At 41.3% G+C, this 16,813-nt stretch overlaps 1 protein-coding gene across 1 annotated transcript; it reads right to left on the reverse strand.

The window, feature by feature from the left end:
* Positions 1-8,679: 8,679 nt before the first annotated feature.
* TAF7 (TATA-box binding protein associated factor 7) lies at positions 8,680-10,871 on the reverse strand. The gene is made up of 2 exons (XM_066272750.1): positions 10,621-10,871; positions 8,680-10,497 (listed from the first exon to the last, which is right to left on the reverse strand). The coding sequence occupies exon 2, from the start codon at positions 10,218-10,220 to the stop codon at positions 9,150-9,152; it is 1,071 nt and encodes a 356-aa protein (XP_066128847.1). The 5' UTR covers positions 10,221-10,497; positions 10,621-10,871; the 3' UTR covers positions 8,680-9,149.
* Positions 10,872-16,813: the final 5,942 nt, after the last annotated feature.

Here is a 16,813-nt window from a genome sequence, read left to right on the forward strand (position 1 = left end):
ACAGGGCCTTCTCATGGTCCCGCTGCTGGGGACGCTGGAAGGAGCCTGAGGCAGGCGGATGCGCTACCCTGGGCTTGCAGTGCTGGAGAAGGGGCATTTTGTGGCCACATCGCCAGGGATCTGGAGCTAGAACCCTGGGAGCTGGTGGGACTGAATCCTCGTCATTTCTAGAAGTAGGACATGGCATTTTACAACTGGCTTGGAAAAGAGACTGTCTATTGCTAAGAAACTTGATAGTAAATGAAATATAGAAAAGAAAGGCTCTTAGCATGAATAATTTTTGGCAGAACTTACTTTCTCTAAAACAAAGAGACTTTTAGCAGAACTTATTTTTCTAAAAAGACTCCCTATTCCTGGCCTTGAGGCTAGTATCCCAGACTGTGGCCTTGGGCTAGCTTTGCAAGTTGCAGGCGTTTTCAGAATGTTTCTCCCTGAATTAACCCTATAGGTAAACACTGTAAGAAGGCTTGTTTCAGTGCTTTGTTTTACTGCTATGCTTTCTCTCCTCCCCATTCCTCAATCGGTATGTAATTTTGCCTTTAAAAGCTAGTCCCAGACTGTAGTTGGGACCGCAAGATTTGAAAGGCGACGGCCTTCATGTAGTTGCGCAGCTAGCTAATAAAGACTCCCTTGTTTCTTAATTTGACTTCTTGATTGTGTAGCAGGAGGTCTGTTTCTCGCTGTTCCAATACAACAGTAAAGGGCTGTGTGGTTCCAGCTGACTATACTTGCTAAATTTCAAGGTTCTTGAGGAGCCATAGAGTTTTGTGCAGCAGCCACCTAAGTTCGGGATATAAAATGACAATGCACCTAGCTCCCAAAGTAAGGGGTGATTTGGGACATCCACTTTTCCCTCCCAGATACTCGCAATCCAAGCATTAGAACGTATTCTCTTAAAATTTACATTCCAAGACTTAATTGAACTTTTACTTTGGGGTTAAAAACAAAATGGGGGAAAGGGAAGAAGGTATTCTGAAATGATTTTCTCTTTCATCTAGGAAGCTTTCCTTGTCTGTTTATCTCTGGCTGTTATATGTATGATTATATTTAAAAGTAAGGCACTGGCCTGACCAGGAGGTGGCGCAGTGGATAGAGCGTTGGACTGGGATGCAGAAGGACCCAGGTTCGAGACCCCGAGGTCGCCAGCTTGAGTGCAGACTCATCTGGTTTGAGCAAAGCTCACCAGCTTGGCTCCAGCAAGGGGTTGCTCGGTATGCTGGAGGCCCACGGTTAAGGCACATATGAGAAAGCAATCAATGAACAACTAAGGTGTTGCAACGTGCAATGAAAAACTAATGATTGATGCTTCTCATCTCTCTCCATTCCTGTCTGTCTGTCCCTGTCTATCCCTCTCTCTGACTCACTCTGTCTCTGAAATAAATAAATAAATAAATAAATAAATAAATAAATAAATAAATAAATGGCACTGAAAAGCAGAGAGTTTGTCAGCAGATTGATTTTATTATACTGTGACCTGGCCTTCTCTTGAAGCATGCCCAGATGTCAGTATTTGGGTTTTTCTCAGGAACCGCATGGTTTCTTCAGAAAATAATCTTCCGATTGACTCCACGTTTGAGGGTGTGTGTATGTTTGAAGGGGTGTGGGTGAGGTGGATATCCCATGGATACTGATTTAATGAAACTAAGGTGGGGGAAGAGGGGTGACAGTCCTGCAGATATAGGATATAGATTTTCACATAATTACTTTGTTTGATGCTGCACACCCCAACCTTTTTTTTTTTAAGAATGTGCCTTTTATCTTTAAAAAAATTTTTTATTTTAGAGAGGAGAGAGAGAGGTAGAGAGAGAGAAAGAGAGAGAGAAGGGGGAGGGGCAGGAAGCATCAACTCCCATATGTGCCTTTAACAGACAAGCCCAGGGTTTTGAACCAGTGACCTCAGTGTTTCCAGGTCAATGCTTTATCCACTGCGCCACCACAGGACTGGCTGTACACCCCAACCTTTACATGTGCCTTTCTCTGACTTTAAGCCTTTGCTTCAGTTTACTTAGAAAATAAACTTCTTATCTATAGAATGGGGAGGGAAGAGTCACTTAGATTCCTAGGGTGGCACAGGGATCTTGGACATCCAACAGCTCTGAAGAGAGACTAATGAACCTCGTTTCCAGCCCTACACCTTCCCCTTCCTTAGAAATGTCTACTTGTAAAAATTGAGCCTCTCACAGGTTCTGTATGAAGTGGCTTGTTTCTTTTTGGTATACCTCCTTGAGACATTTAGCATGGAACTTCCCCTGAATTAATCACTTATTCATCTGCTTTGGCATGAAAATGGCTTGACAGCTATCATTTAATGTCTTATCTCTTATTTTCTTAACCTTGGGTGTTACTATTATTTTGGCAGACTTTTTGACAGAGAAAAGATATGTGAGAACAATCTACCATTTTAAACTAAAAAAAGATTTTTAAATCCTTCATGTCATATTTGAGGGTTGTTTTAATGTTTTGGTATGACCCTCGGGAAAAAAAGAAAAAAGTAAAGTATATTTTAATGTTTATTGTGGAAGCCCTGTCAAACATCTAGAAATGCATTTAATATTTTAATAATGACCACTGATTTTCAACTAATTACATCTGGTTCATTGTTTGTTTGTTTTTTTTAAAAAAAAAAAACATACTGAGTTCTGGCTCTGGCTGGTTTGCTCAGTGGATAGAGCATTTGCCCCGTGTGCAGACATCCTGGGTTTGACCCCCGGTCGGGGCACACATGAAAAGCAACCATCAGCTTCTCTTCCTTCTCTCTCATCCCCTTTTCTTTCTTCCCCTCTCACTCCCCTTTCTCTCTCTTCCCCACTCATAGCCAGTGGCTAGATTGGTTCAAGCATTGGCTCCAGGATCTAAGGATAGCTTGGTTAATTCTAGCATCAGCCCTAGACGGGGGTTGTTGGGTAGATCCCGGTTAGGGCGCATGCAGGAGTCTGTCTCTCTACTTCCCCTCCTCTCACTTAAAAAAAAAAAAAATCCAGCAAAAAAATAACCATACTAAGTTCTTACAAGAGATGCAGGATACAGCAATAAATTATCAACTACTTTTAAATTCAGTTTATATGTTTTGGAAAAAACAAATTAGTAAAGGCCTGTTTCTGCTGTAATTTATAAACTGTGATTTAGAGTTTTTATTTTGAAACCAACCACATTTAAAACAGCTGTTTCTTCATAATTTTCTACCATTTTGATAACTAATTCAACTAATTATTTAATCCATGTTATGTTCAGACCTTAGTAAATAGGCAATAATAGTTTGTTTTTTATTGTCTACTATATTCCAGGCATTGTTCTAACTCCTTTATATGTACCAACTCAATAGCCAATAGCCAAGAACTCAACAGATCTCCAAGGTAGTTAATATTATCACCTGTATTTTAGAGATGAGAAAACTGAGGCAGATTATTATTTGCCCAAGATAACACATTAGGTCACTGAGCTAGGATGCAGACCCAGGCAGCATTACATCTCTCTTTTTTCTTTTTTTCTTTTTTTTTCTTTTTTCTGAAGCTGGAAACGGGGAGGCAGTCAGACAGACTCCCGCATGCGCCCGACCGGGATCCACCCGGCATGCCCACCAGGAGGCGATGCTCTGCCCCTCTGGGGCATCGCTCTGTTGCATCCAGAGCCACCCTAGCACCTGAGGCAGAGGCCACAGAGCCGTCCTCAGTGCCCAGGCCATCTTTGTTCCAATGGAGCCTCGGCTGCGGGAGGGGAAGGGAGAGACAGAGAGGAAGGAGAAGGGGAGGGGCGGAGAAGCAGATGGGCGCCCCTCCTGTGTGCCCCGGCCAGGAATCGAACCCGGGACCCCCGCACGCCAGGCCGACGCTCTACCGCTGAGCCAACTGGCCAGGGCCAGCATTACATCTCTTAATCTTCAGATTTTAATCTCTACTGTTCAGTAAATTTAATGACTAACAGGTAAAAATGCCTACTAGTGAATTTACAGTCTAGTGGGAGATATGAGCAACAGGTAATTTACACTTAGTGTGATAAATGCATAACAACACTTATCCCAGTATGTCACAGGAGAAAGCCCAAGTCCAAGGAGGCTTCTCCTTCCTTGGTTCTTGCCATACTCACAAGAATGAATTCAGGGGAGAAACAGGGTGCAACAATCAGGCAGAGCAAGCAGTTTATTAAGCGAAGTATACACTTGGCACGAGGCATAAGCAGGCAGCTAGCTAGCCTGAGTGCCCCATCTTCTGGGGTCTTAAGAGTTATACTGTATTCCCTTAGCTTCAAGGCTTTTTGTCTGTTTTCAGACAGACCCTGTCGGGTTTCAAAGCTCCCCTTCCCTGACACTGGGACTAACATAGTGTTTCAAGTACGTCTGGACATCTGATGATTTGTTTTGTAAGACCTTGAGACTGCTGACTCCCTCCTTTAGTGGGTGAGGTAAACCCTGTTTTCTTCTCCCCTCCCCTATTCCTGCCCTGGTAACTTTCTGTCCTACCTAACAAGTAAGAGTAATAAAGAATGCAAGAGAATATACATAGCCTGACCTGTGGTGGCACAGTGGATCAAGTGTTGACCTGGAATGCTGAGGTCACTGGTTCAAAACTCCAGGCTTGTCTGGTCAAGGCACATATGAGAAACAACCACCATGAGTTTATGCTTCCCACTCTACCCATTGCCTTTCTTTCTCTCTATAAAATCAATAAATGAAATCTTTAAAAAAGAGAGAGAATACAAACAGTAAACGTTTAGTCCAGGACTTCATATACAGTGTCTGGTACTATTTGGCACAATATTTATTGAATAAGAGGGAAACACAGAGTATAGGCAAGGCCATAATAGAAGTGCTTAACCTAGATGGAGATCAAGAAAGACTTGCTAGTCATTGATATTTAGTTGGAGACTGAAGGTTAAATAGGATGTGGCCAAATAAAGGGGAGAGTCTTATAGGTGAACAGCTTGTTAAAAGTCTCTAAAGCTCGGGACAGGAAGAGGAGTAAACTTCTTGAAAAAATGTAAATAAACTCAGTATGGATTGAAAACAGTGTGATGATGTGGCTGGAGCACTCATAATCCTGAGTATCTTTTTAATCCTGAAAAAATGATGTACCACTGGTTTTAAGCATAGGCTGACAAGGTAAAATATATCTTAGATCACTTTGGTGGCCGGGTCAAAAAACTAAGTTAGATGTTAAGTTTATAAAAACACACACAGTTAGGAAGCTACTGATGTTTGCTAGGCATGAGATACTAATGGCTTTTATTGGAACAGTAGCAGTGGGGATGAAGTGAAGTAAGTGGCTGTAGAGCTTTTTAGAAAGTAGAATCAGTAGAGAGGGGCAGTAGTCAAAGGTTTTGGGTTCCATTTCTAGTTTCAGCAACTGGGATGGGTAGCAGCACTATTTAATTTCACAGTCATGAAACACAGGAGGAAGAGCAGGCTTTCAAAAGGAAGAAACAGTAGGCTGCATTCAACATTTAGGGATGAGCTGTTTAAGGGAACACTTGCAAGTGTTTCCCGTACACAGTTGGCCATACTAAATCTGAAGTTCAGAAGACATCAGGCTTAGAAATATGGGACTGAAAATCAGCAGAGCTGCTGCTGGGAGGGGGCAGTGCGGTGGGGAGTGGAAAAGGGTATAGGGGGAAATAAATGGTGATGGATAGAAACTTGACTTGAAGGGGTGAACACACTATATGGTGTACAGATGTGTTGTAGAATTGTGTACCTGAAACCTGTATAATTTTGTTAACCAGTGTCAGTCCAATAAATTCAATTAAACAATCATCAGAGCTAATAACTGAAATGGGGGTAATGAAATCACTAATTTTGTTTTTTTTATGCAGCATCTCTCCTTCCCATGATTAATGGCACTTAGCCATCATGGGTGTTAAGGTCTTAATAAGAATAAATACGGCCCTGGCCGGTTGGCTCAGAGGTAGAGCGTCGGCCTAGCGTGCCGAGGACCCTGGTTCGATTCCCGGCCAGGGCACATAGGAGAAGCGCCCATTTGCTTCTCCACCCCTCCGCCGCGCTTTCCTCTCTGTCTCTCTCTTCCCCTCCCGCAGCCAAGGCTCCATTGGAGCAAAGATGGCCCGGGCGCTGGGCATGGCTCTGTGGCCTCTGCCTCAGGCGCTAGAGTGGCTCTGGTCGCAATATGGCGACGCCCAGGATGGGCCGAGCATCACCCCCTGGGGGGCAGAGCACCGCCCCTGGTGGGCGTGCCGGGTGGATCCCGGTTGGGCGCATGCGGGAGTCTGTCTGACTGTCTCTCCCTGTTTCCAGCTTCAGGAAAAAAAATGAAAAAAAAAAAAAAAAGAATAAATAAAGCTAACTAAGGTGAGAGCTTTTCAGGTGTCAAGTCTTCTAAGAAAATACCCAAAGTACTAAAAGGAGAATTTGTTCCATCCCACCCTTATGTATCACAACTTGCCTCTATTATGTGCAAACCTCAAGAAATAACTCAAAGTCTAGCTATTGAGAGAAGCCTTGCTTACACATCCATAGTCTGTACTGAAATCTTAAAATTGTAAAAACATTTTGGTAAAAGAAAAATAAGCAGATAACAGAGAAAAATCAGTCTTGTGAGGTCTTCGTGTATGGCACGAGACACCTGCATGTATGATTATAGATTTGAGAGGGCCAAAAAACTTATCTACCATTTCACCACTAATGTTTCTTGTCAAATACCTAGCTAAAATGGGCTTTAAATGTTTGCTTCGTGAGGCTAGTATTTTCAAACCAAAAATGTCCTTTATAAACCAATGTAATAAATGAATTGCAGGCAACTCTGCATTTCTTAAATTTTCATCACTGATTCTTCCAAAAAGCTCGTGTGAGACATCAGATTAGAATCTTTATTTTAGTGAGAGGAGGGAAGGCAGAGACAGACTCCCACATGCCCCAACTAGAATGAACTAGGCAAGCCCAGGAGGGGGCAATGCTCTGCCATCTAGGGCCCTTGCTCTGTTGCAACTGTAGTCATTTTTTTAGTGCCTCAGGCAGAGGCCATGGAGCCATCCTCACCTCTGGGGGCCAACTCACTCCAACTGAGCCGGTGCTACAGGAAAGGATAAGAGAGAGAGAAAGAGAGACAGAGACAGAGAGAGAGAAAGAGAGGTGAGAAGGGGAGGAGTGGAAAAGCAGATGGGTGCTTCTCCTGTGTGCCCTGACCAGGAATCAAACCCAGGACATCCACATGCCAGGCTGATGCTCTACCACTGAGCCAACCTACCAGAGAAGATTAGAATCTTTAGCACATGTAAAATATGTGAAAATTATGTTTAAGAAATCCTGAAATATCAGGCTATGTACTGACTTCCTTTGTGAGCTGTTGTGGACCCTAAATGGCAAAAAGCCTTTGTAGATTCTAGGCTTAGCAAAAGGCTGAATTCTTCCCCCTCCATATTGGCTATGAAGCTGAGTATTTGCACCCACTTCACTTGCTTCCTTAAGTTGCTGGAAGCAATTTACATGCCCTTCCTCTTACTCTTTGTGTTTAGATGTTGATTTCACCTATGCATGGTAGGGGGATTCCTGTTTTTGCCTTGGGAGAGTTCCTGCTTTAGCCTCAGATGTGTAACTTTGTAACAAGGACTTCCTTGATTTGCACATGGCTATATAATCAAGCAAACTGGGGTTATGGGACACACAGATATTGCCATCAGCATTTGAAGAGTCCTCCTGGTCCCATTTTTTCTTGATGAGTATGTTTCCTTAATTCCAGTTATTAGGAGCTGCGCAGGTCCAGGGCAGTAAGCAATTTTGATAAACTGACACGGACAAATCACCTCAATTCTCAGAATATTAAATAATCGCAGAAATTAGATTGAAAATATTTGGAAATATAATCTTAAACCAACCAAATGAAATGATTCCTTCAACAGTAACTGACAGTCCTTGCTTTGTTTGTCCCTAACATATTAAGGAGATGAGTATAATGCTTTAAAAAAAAAAAAAAAAAAAAAAAAAAAAGCCTGACCTGTGGTGGCGCAGTGGATAAAGCGTCAACCTGGAAACACTGAGGTTGCCGGTTCGAAACCCTGGGCTTGCCTGGTCAAGGCGCATATGGGAGTTGATGCTTCCTGCTCCTCCCCCTTCTCTCTCTCTCTCTCCTCTCTATAATGAATAAATAAAATCTAAAAAAAAAAAAAAATTAAAAAAAAAAAAAACCCTACAAAGCATTAAAAAAGATCTTCATGTACAAAAGGATAGTTTAGGAAGGTTCTATACCTAGTGATTTTTTTCTCTCATGAAATGAGAGGCAGGGAGACAGAAGACTCCCACATGCACCCCAACCAGGATCCACTCAGCAAACCACCCCCCCCACACACACACACACAGATCTTCTGCCATGGATGTGGGAGGGGAAGAGAGGAAAGGGGAGGGTGGTGATAGGAAAACAGATGGTCGCTTCTCCTGTGTCCTGACTGGGAATCAAACCTGGACTTCTACATGCTGGGTTGGTGCTCTACCACAGAGCCAACCAGCCAGGGCCTTGTACCTGTGATTCTTAACCTCCAAATGGAACAGGTGGATTAGAAACTTAAAATACAAAGATGACATTTCCCAATTTGCTTTTACCCGCCGTTTATCTTTTTCTTAAAATCCAACATAACTGCTTCTTTCCCTACAACACAGGACCAAAATGCTGTCATTAAACCCCACCCACCACCTCACAAGCAGATCTGACACCCCTACCCCTAAAAGAGCAAGACACATTATGAGGTAAAAACTATTTTTTATTGTACTAAAACAACTTTATTAAATGATTTGCAACTCTATATATAGAAAAACAGCCTGGAAAATAAGCTACTGCATAGGAAAACATATGCAAACTAGCTTCACTGCTTCTATACTTCTAGCAACAGCAGCTTCTTACAAACGGAGAAACAGTAGCAAAGTCCTGTAGTGAAACTAATTACTAAGGTTGAACTGTTCATTCCACTAATCATACAACTTTCCTACATTTATAGCTGTCATACATTTTCCTACAGGATACTCAGCAAAGACCTGAAAGACAAATAAAATAGAAATTCACATTTATATGTCTATTAAGGCAAATGTAATAGAAGGCAGCAGAGAAAATAGGAATTTACTGCAAGGTTATATCTAGTTCAGGTGATAAAGTTGAAAGTTTTCTTCTATTGCTGACCACTCTATGGAATGAAATTAAGTATCAAAACTCTTCTTACTTCTCTAGGAGTGATTCTAGCTCTTCTTGCAAAGAGCTGAGCTGCTCCTTTTCTCGGTCTTCCTTTTGTTTGAGTTCATCCAGCACAGCTTGAAATCTATTCTTGAGAGCCAAGTTTTCCACTTTCATGATGAGATCTTCCTGTCGTTTTGCCCTGTCCTGGGTTTCTTGGAGCTTGCCTTTTATGTTATCAATCTGTTTCTGAATTCCCATAACCAGCTGATTGGTTCCCTCATTTTCCTGGTGCTGTTCATCTGATGTATTTAGCTTGTCTTGAAGCTGTCTTTCCAGATCTTCCTCAGTGTCGATGATGTTTATATCTTCTTCATCTTGATGCTGTGTCTCATCTTCATCATCACTGGTGCTGCTGAGGTCATTGAATATCTCCCGAAGCTCATCATGTTCTAATGAGTCATGGCCTTGCCTGTGGCCTGACATTCCTGGAGAAGAGATATCAAGGCCTTGATTTTCTGTTTCTTTCGTTTCATCTTCAGCAATTATTTCCCAACGAGTACTGACAGCTTCAGCATCTGTACTCAGCAAACGCTTCACTTCTTTTTCCACATCTGGTGATTCAATATACTTCTTCTTTGCCGTCTTCCGGAACCTTCTCTTTCTGACATTTTTTAGTGGCAGGGTGATTCCATGGTTCCATATAAACTTTTTCTCTTTGTCCTTATCCTTTTTTTTGCTTGCTTTGGGATCTGCAGCCGCTGCAGCAGCCGCAGCAGCAGCAACTGGTTCCTCCACTGGAGGATAGAGATCACCATCAACTGTGGATACAAGCATCTGACAGACATCAGCTGTCTTGTAAAAGGTTTTTTTATCAATGGTTTTTAAACTTTCTATAACACACGGCAGATCTACCAATTTTGAAGCCAGTGGGACCCGGTCCACTCTGACGATTCCATGACGACCATCCGGGTGCAACTCAATTGTCAGTCTGTCTTTCAGGTTGACATGGCCAGACTGCACTGCCCGCCTCACAGTAGAAGCATATTCCGGAGGTAGGCGTAGGATAAACTGGCTCTCTAATTCATGAGGAGCATCATCTTTGCTCTTACTCATCTTTCTTTTTAACTCACTTCTCTAAAAAGTCCCAGTTTTTAGAGTTTGTTATGAATTGAATTATTTAAGTATTACAACAGCTAAGCGTCTATTGTCTTAATTTCGTATCAAGCACCAAGTCTTTTAAAATAAGCTATGACTAAATACCAGTTGTTACTGACACTGGCTGCTTGTCAGGTCCTTTTAAATATATTAGCTGTAATGCCAAGTTCCAACCTCTAGATGTCGCAGCCGGACAATGCAGACAGCAAGCGAGCAGGAAAGCAAATGGCGGCTCCTGCGGAATAATTTGCAGCACAGAAAGTTAAGATCCCAGCAGACACACCCAATCCACAACCCCTCAGAACAAAGACAGTAAAAAAGCGGGGCTCAGTGAGCTCTCTTCGCCTCCGATACTTACAATCCGGTGACGATTAGAAACCCAGTTCCTCCGGACTGGAGCGAGCCACTCGGAGAAAGGCGGCCAGGAGCCGAGCGTCGGCTTCCTGATTTCTTCGTTCCTCCGTCTCTAGTAATGCGATCCGGTACTGATTATCAGTGAAACGGCCCAGGACGGGCAGCGCGAAATCTCGCCAAGACTAACAGCTCTAAACACCAGACCTGCAGCTCCGCAGCTCCACAGATCTGCGCGTCCCGTGCAGCAGATTAAATAGAGAAGAAAGCGCTACGTCACGGCTCGGGGCGGGAGACTGCTGTGAGTGACAGCACGACTCCGGCGGAAGTGCGGGGTGCCTCAGACCACGCAGGCGCACGGCGCAATTACGTTAGCCGGTGTAAGACTGTCTTCTCGCGAGAACTTGGCTTTAATACGAATGGAATAATTTTATAAAGAGTTATTGGTTTTTAAAGTATGTATGTAGATACCGGTCTCAAGAAAGACCTATTGAACTTCCCGCACCCACCCCCTCGACCTGCCGCTAAGCCAGGATTTTTGCTGGATCGCCATGGGTCCGGATAGCTCGTTGGGCTTCCGGGTGATTGTCAGAAATAGGGCGTCCCTGTGGGAAGCGTCTTAGCTTCTGGAAACACCTCCGATGCTCCCCAGGGTATACCAATCTGGGAGCCGATACAACAATTTATAACTATCCTGAATTGCATTTTAAAGTGCTCATATCAGTAGAATGAGGAGGACACGCTGCCTACTATATAATTCTAAGCCATAACATAGGTTATGAAAATGCCTGGAGTGAACCCATGGCCTACAGTCTGTTTCTGTGCAAAGGATCCCTAAGGAACAAGGATGATTCCTCTTTTTAATATGTTTGACGTAAATATTAATGTAAACATAGAAGTAAGTGTTCTTTTAGAGGCCCATGTTCGTTTAAGACAGAGTTGTCTGATAGAGAGGTGGTCTGATTAAGGTAGAATATAATTGAAGTACTACTCCCTGCCACTTACTTGCCAGTAATTTCTAAATTAGTTAGGAATTTTTTTATTCTACCTTTTCTTTTTTTTTTTTGTATTTTTCTGAAGCTGGAAATGGGGAGAGACAGACAGACTCCCGCATGCACCCGACTGGGATCCACCAGGCACGCCCACCAGGGGGCGACTCTCTGCCCACCAGGGGGCGATGCTCTGCGGGGCGTCGCTCTGTTGCGACCAGAGCCACTCTAGCGCTTGGGGCAGAGGCCAAGGAGCCATCCCCAGCACCTCGGCCATCTTTGCTCCAATGGAGCCTCCGCTGCGGGAGGGGAAGAGAGAGAGAGAGGAAGGAGAGGGGAAGGGGTGGAGAAGCAGATGGGTGCTTCTCCTGTGTGCCCTGGCCGGGAATCGAAGCCGGGACCTCTACATGCCAGGCTGACGCTCTACCACTGAGCCAACCAGCCAGGGCCACCACCTTTTCTATTTTGATAATTGTTTTCTGCTTGTCTCTTCTATATGTAGTCAGGTATTCATCACCACATATCTGTAGTATTTAAGCCAAATTATGTAACAGTTTCTACTTATTTCTGGTCCATTTCACTTATTATTTTAATGGGATCAATTTGGTAGAGCATTAAGGTAATTAAAATTTTAATTTCTAGGCCCTGGCTGGTTGGGTCAGTGGTAGAGCGTCAGCCTGGTGTGCAGGAGTCCTGGTTTGATTCCTGGCCAGGGCACACAGGAGAAGCGGCCCATCTGCTTCTCCACCCCTCCCCCTCTCCTTCCTCTCTGTCTCTCCCTTCCCCTCCTGCAGCCAAGGCTCCACTGGAGCAAAGTTTGCCCGGGTGCTGAGGATGGCTCCATGGCCTCTGCCTCAGGCGCTAGAATGGCCCCAGTTGCGACAGAGCAACGCCCCAGATGGGCAGAGCATCGTCCCCTGGTGGGCATGCCGGGTGGATCCCCTTTGGGCGCATACGGGAGCCTGTCTGACTGCCTCCCTGTTTCCAACTTCAGAAAAAACATTTTTTTTAATTTCTATCTTATAAAATATTAACAACTGCATACACATTTAAGAAAACCCTATTAAAATGTGATTAACATTTCCAAATTTTGCTTTATTTATTTATGTATTTATTGTCTCCCTAACCCGAGTTTGGAAGGTCCATGGTAATCAGGGGTCTTCTATCTTGTTCGTCATGTCCCTGTACCTAGTCAAAAAATATTTGCTGATTGAATGAGTCAATTGATCCATCTAGGAGGAACATAAATATAGTTTAAATCCTATAATTTTTGAGAGAAAATACATTCTATGTCACTTTGAAATGAGAGTGTCACTTCATATACATTACCTAGGTAGTCAAGGACAGTACTAATTGTTATGAGCAGAGAGGTTTGCTAATTGTGTGAACGTGTCCTCTTTGGTGTAGGTAGACTGTGTATCATGGGAGGAAGTTAAAATGGCCTGGCACCAGTTTCTTTTTTTTTTTTTTTTTTTTTAATGTTAGATTTGAAGTTGAAATTATGGTTTTTAGGATAACTGTACCTTAGTTCTCTTTACTCTATAAGTAAGATTTTACTTATAGATATGAGTTTTAGCATGCTATCCTCCACATAATGCTTTACTTAACTATATAAAATGTGAGACCATACTTATTAAATGAAAATAATCCAAATATTGCTTTGTATTTTAATTGCCTGTAAGTTTTATGATGCTCCAATATCCTTGTCTTAGAATGTAACCTGAGATAAAGTCTATGCAATTCTTACTTGCCAAAATTATGATGTATGTCAGTTAGTAAACTTTTCAATGAAAAATAGAGATAATTAGGATTAACTGAAGTTTCCTCCACAGTATCAACCTCCTTCAGTCCTGAAACATGTCTATTTTTTTATTTAATACACAGTTAGTTGTCTTCTATTTCAAGTATGATGTTTTCTATAGGAAAAAAATCAACCTAATTTGCACTGGTTTAAACAATAAAAAATGAGTTATCTCAAAAACTAAGTAGTCTAGAGCAGCTCTGTCCAACAGTAATCTAATGTGAACCTCAGCTGAAATTCACATATTATATATTAAATTATCTAATAGCCACATCAAAATGGCAAAAAGAAATAAGGGAAATTAATTTCAATTCCATTTTATTTAACCCAATCATCAAAAATAGCATATCAGCACATAATCAATATAAAAATTATTAAACATATATTTTATATTTTTATTTTGAACTAAATCAAAATCTTGTGTGTATTTTATACTTTCAGTACATCTTAAGTGTTCAGTGGTCACATGTGGCTCATTGTTACTGTATTGGACAGTGCAGTTCTACAAATATGGTAAGATAGAATCCTGGCCTGGTACAAATTATTTTCTTCTCCTAAATTTGGAGAATAAACATTTGCTTATATGTGGGTTTTTTTTTTCAGCTTTGCTCTCATCTCCTGGTAAACTTCCAAAGTCTCCGGTCACAAGAAACCTGCCAGCAATATCTAGGGAACTTCCTTCCTTGTCCATGGTAAGTTTAGAGAGTGGTTAGCCCCAGCAAAGATTGTCTTTCAACCAGATTAGACTAACTTGGGTTATGTACCTATCACTGGTTCAATAATAGTCACATTTTAATGGTGAAGAAGAGGGGATATTTGGTGATGTCTAAAGACATTTTTTATTGTTACAACTGTGGGGTGAGTCTTTGGCATCTAGTGAGGTGCTGCTGTATATTCTGCAATACACAGACCACTTATCTCCCTACAACAGAGTTATCTGGCTCAAAGTTGTATCAGAGTTGAAAAACCCTTTCCTAAGCTTCTTATTTTAAGCCTACATTCCTAACTAACCACTAAAAAGTGGAATGAAGTGACCATTATTGGTTTAGATGTCTTAGAACCTACTATAACTAGGAATAGCTTGTTTCACCTTAGGTATGCAGAAAATGGCTCCTAAACTAAAAAGAAAGTGTTAGAAAAAAGGAAAGGGCATGGAGAACTGCCTTAGTCCATTTGGGCTGCTGTAACAAAATGCCATAAACCAAATGGCTTGTAAAGAACAGAAATTTATATTCCAGTCTGGAATCTAAGAAGTCTGAGACTTTTTGGTGTTTGGTGAGGGCAGGCTTCCATATTCATATACAGTAGTCTTCTCACTGTAACTTTACATGGTGGAAGTTGTGAGAGGGCTCTCTGCAACCTCTTTTACAGGGCATTTACACTATTTATGAGGACTCCACCCTCATGACCTAATTACCTCCCAAAAGCCTTACCTCCAAATACCATCACATTATTAGGTTTCACCATATGAACTTGGGAGTGGGTGAGATACAAATATTACTCTATAAGGGCAACCAATAGTAAAAAAAGAGCTAATTATTTGGAGGATTAAAATAGTACATATGTAATTCCATAAATATAGAAATGGCCAATAAGCGTATGACAAGATGCTCCTCCACATCTCTAATCATTGGAAAATGCAAATCAAAACAACAATGAAATACCACCTCACACCCATTAAAATAACTACTATTGAAAAAACAGAAAAGGAGAAATGTCAGCAAGGATGTGGAGTAATTGAAACCCTTGCACCCTGTTGTTGGGAATGTGAAATGGTACAGCCGCTATAGAAAACAATGTTATGATTCCTCAAAAACTTAAAAATAGAATTACCATATGCTCCACCAATTCCACATTTGGGTGTATACCCAAAAGAATTGAAAAAAGGGTCTTATATTTGTGTACCCATGTCACAGCAGTGTTATTCACAATAGCTAAAAGTTTTAAGGAACCCAAATGTCTATCAACAGATGGATGGATAAGCAAAATGTGGTACATACATACAATGGAATATTATTCAGCTTTAAAAAGAAAGGAAATCCTGCCATGTCCTCCAACATGGATGAACCTTGAGGATATTATGTGAAATAAACCAATCACAAAAAGACAAATACTGCATAATTTCACTTAAATTAGGTGTTTACTTAGAATTGTCAAAATCACAGAGTCAGAAAGTGGAAGGGTGTTTGCCAGGGGATGGAGAGAAGGGAGAATGAGGAGTTACCATTTAATGAGCACAGGTTTCATCCCAAATGCTTTACTTCCAAATACCATCACATTATTAGGTTTCACCATATGAACTTGGGAGTGGGGGATACAAATATTACTCTATGAGGGCAACCAATAGTAAAAAAAGAGCTAATTCAGTTTTACAAGATGAAAAGAATTATGGAAATGGATGGTAGGGATGATTGCATAGCATTATGTATGTATTTAATATCCCTAAAATGTACACTTAAAAATTGTTATGGTGCTAATTTTTAAGTCAGGTATATCTGACCTGTGGTGGTACAGTGGATAAAGCATCAACCTAGAATACTGACATTGCCGGTTTGAAACCCTGGGCTTGCCTGGTTAAGGCACATATGGGAGTTGATGCTTCCTGTTCCTCCCTTCCCTTCTTTCTCTCTCTTCTCTAAAAAATGAATAAAGTCTTAAAAAAATTTAAGTTAGGTATATTTTACCACAGTAAAAAAAGGAAAAAGTATATGTGTATTTTAAAAAGTATGGATAGGCATAGAATATAAATTCTTTAAGTTGGTAATTATATAATGTAATTACTGGTGATTTAAAATTTTTATCAGTATTTTGTACCTTTTTCTAGGGGAAATTTTTTTATATTATAGAATTTACAGTAAGAATTTATTTTTGTAATGTAAAATTCTTTTTACAATGGATAATTTTTTAAGTAAAAGAGTTTTTCGGAGGAAAAAGACTTTAATAGTATATTGTGGGGTTTTTTTAAAGGAAATGTCAAGAGGGAAAATTCTGTAAGAATTATTTTAAGTTGATACGAATTTTAATAAAACGTTGGATTTAAATTCTGTGGAAAGACCATTTTATTGATATTTTGCCAACAAGAAATAATTACTTTCAGCCTTTGTACTAAACCAACTGGTATTTTAAAATAAGTCCTGGAAATAAAGAAAATGCAGTTTCCTGCGAGGACTTTCAGAAATGAAGATAGGCTTAGTTAGGTCTGGGCCTCTGGGTGCCGCTGTCGGTCAATCCCTGGGTGGAGTGAAGCCACGCAATACGCTGGCTACTCTTTGACGCAGCGATCTCCGCTTTGGGGAAACACATCCGGAGCGGACTCTGCATGCCATTTCTCCAGAAGTCTGTTCCAAATATCTGGGTCAGGAACATTGAGATCTTTAATCATCCTGAGTGAGGTGCTGCCTTTTCTTTCC

The sequence above is a fragment of the Saccopteryx bilineata genome, chromosome 4 (assembly GCF_036850765.1).
Source record: "Saccopteryx bilineata isolate mSacBil1 chromosome 4, mSacBil1_pri_phased_curated, whole genome shotgun sequence".
Classification (NCBI taxonomy): Eukaryota; Metazoa; Chordata; class Mammalia; order Chiroptera; family Emballonuridae; genus Saccopteryx; species Saccopteryx bilineata.

Bases quoted from the DNA above. Each gene is read 5' to 3' on its own strand.
- TAF7 (XM_066272750.1), bottom strand. From the start codon at position 10,220: ATGAGTAAGAGCAAAGATGATGCTCCTCATGAATTAGAGAGCCAGTTT.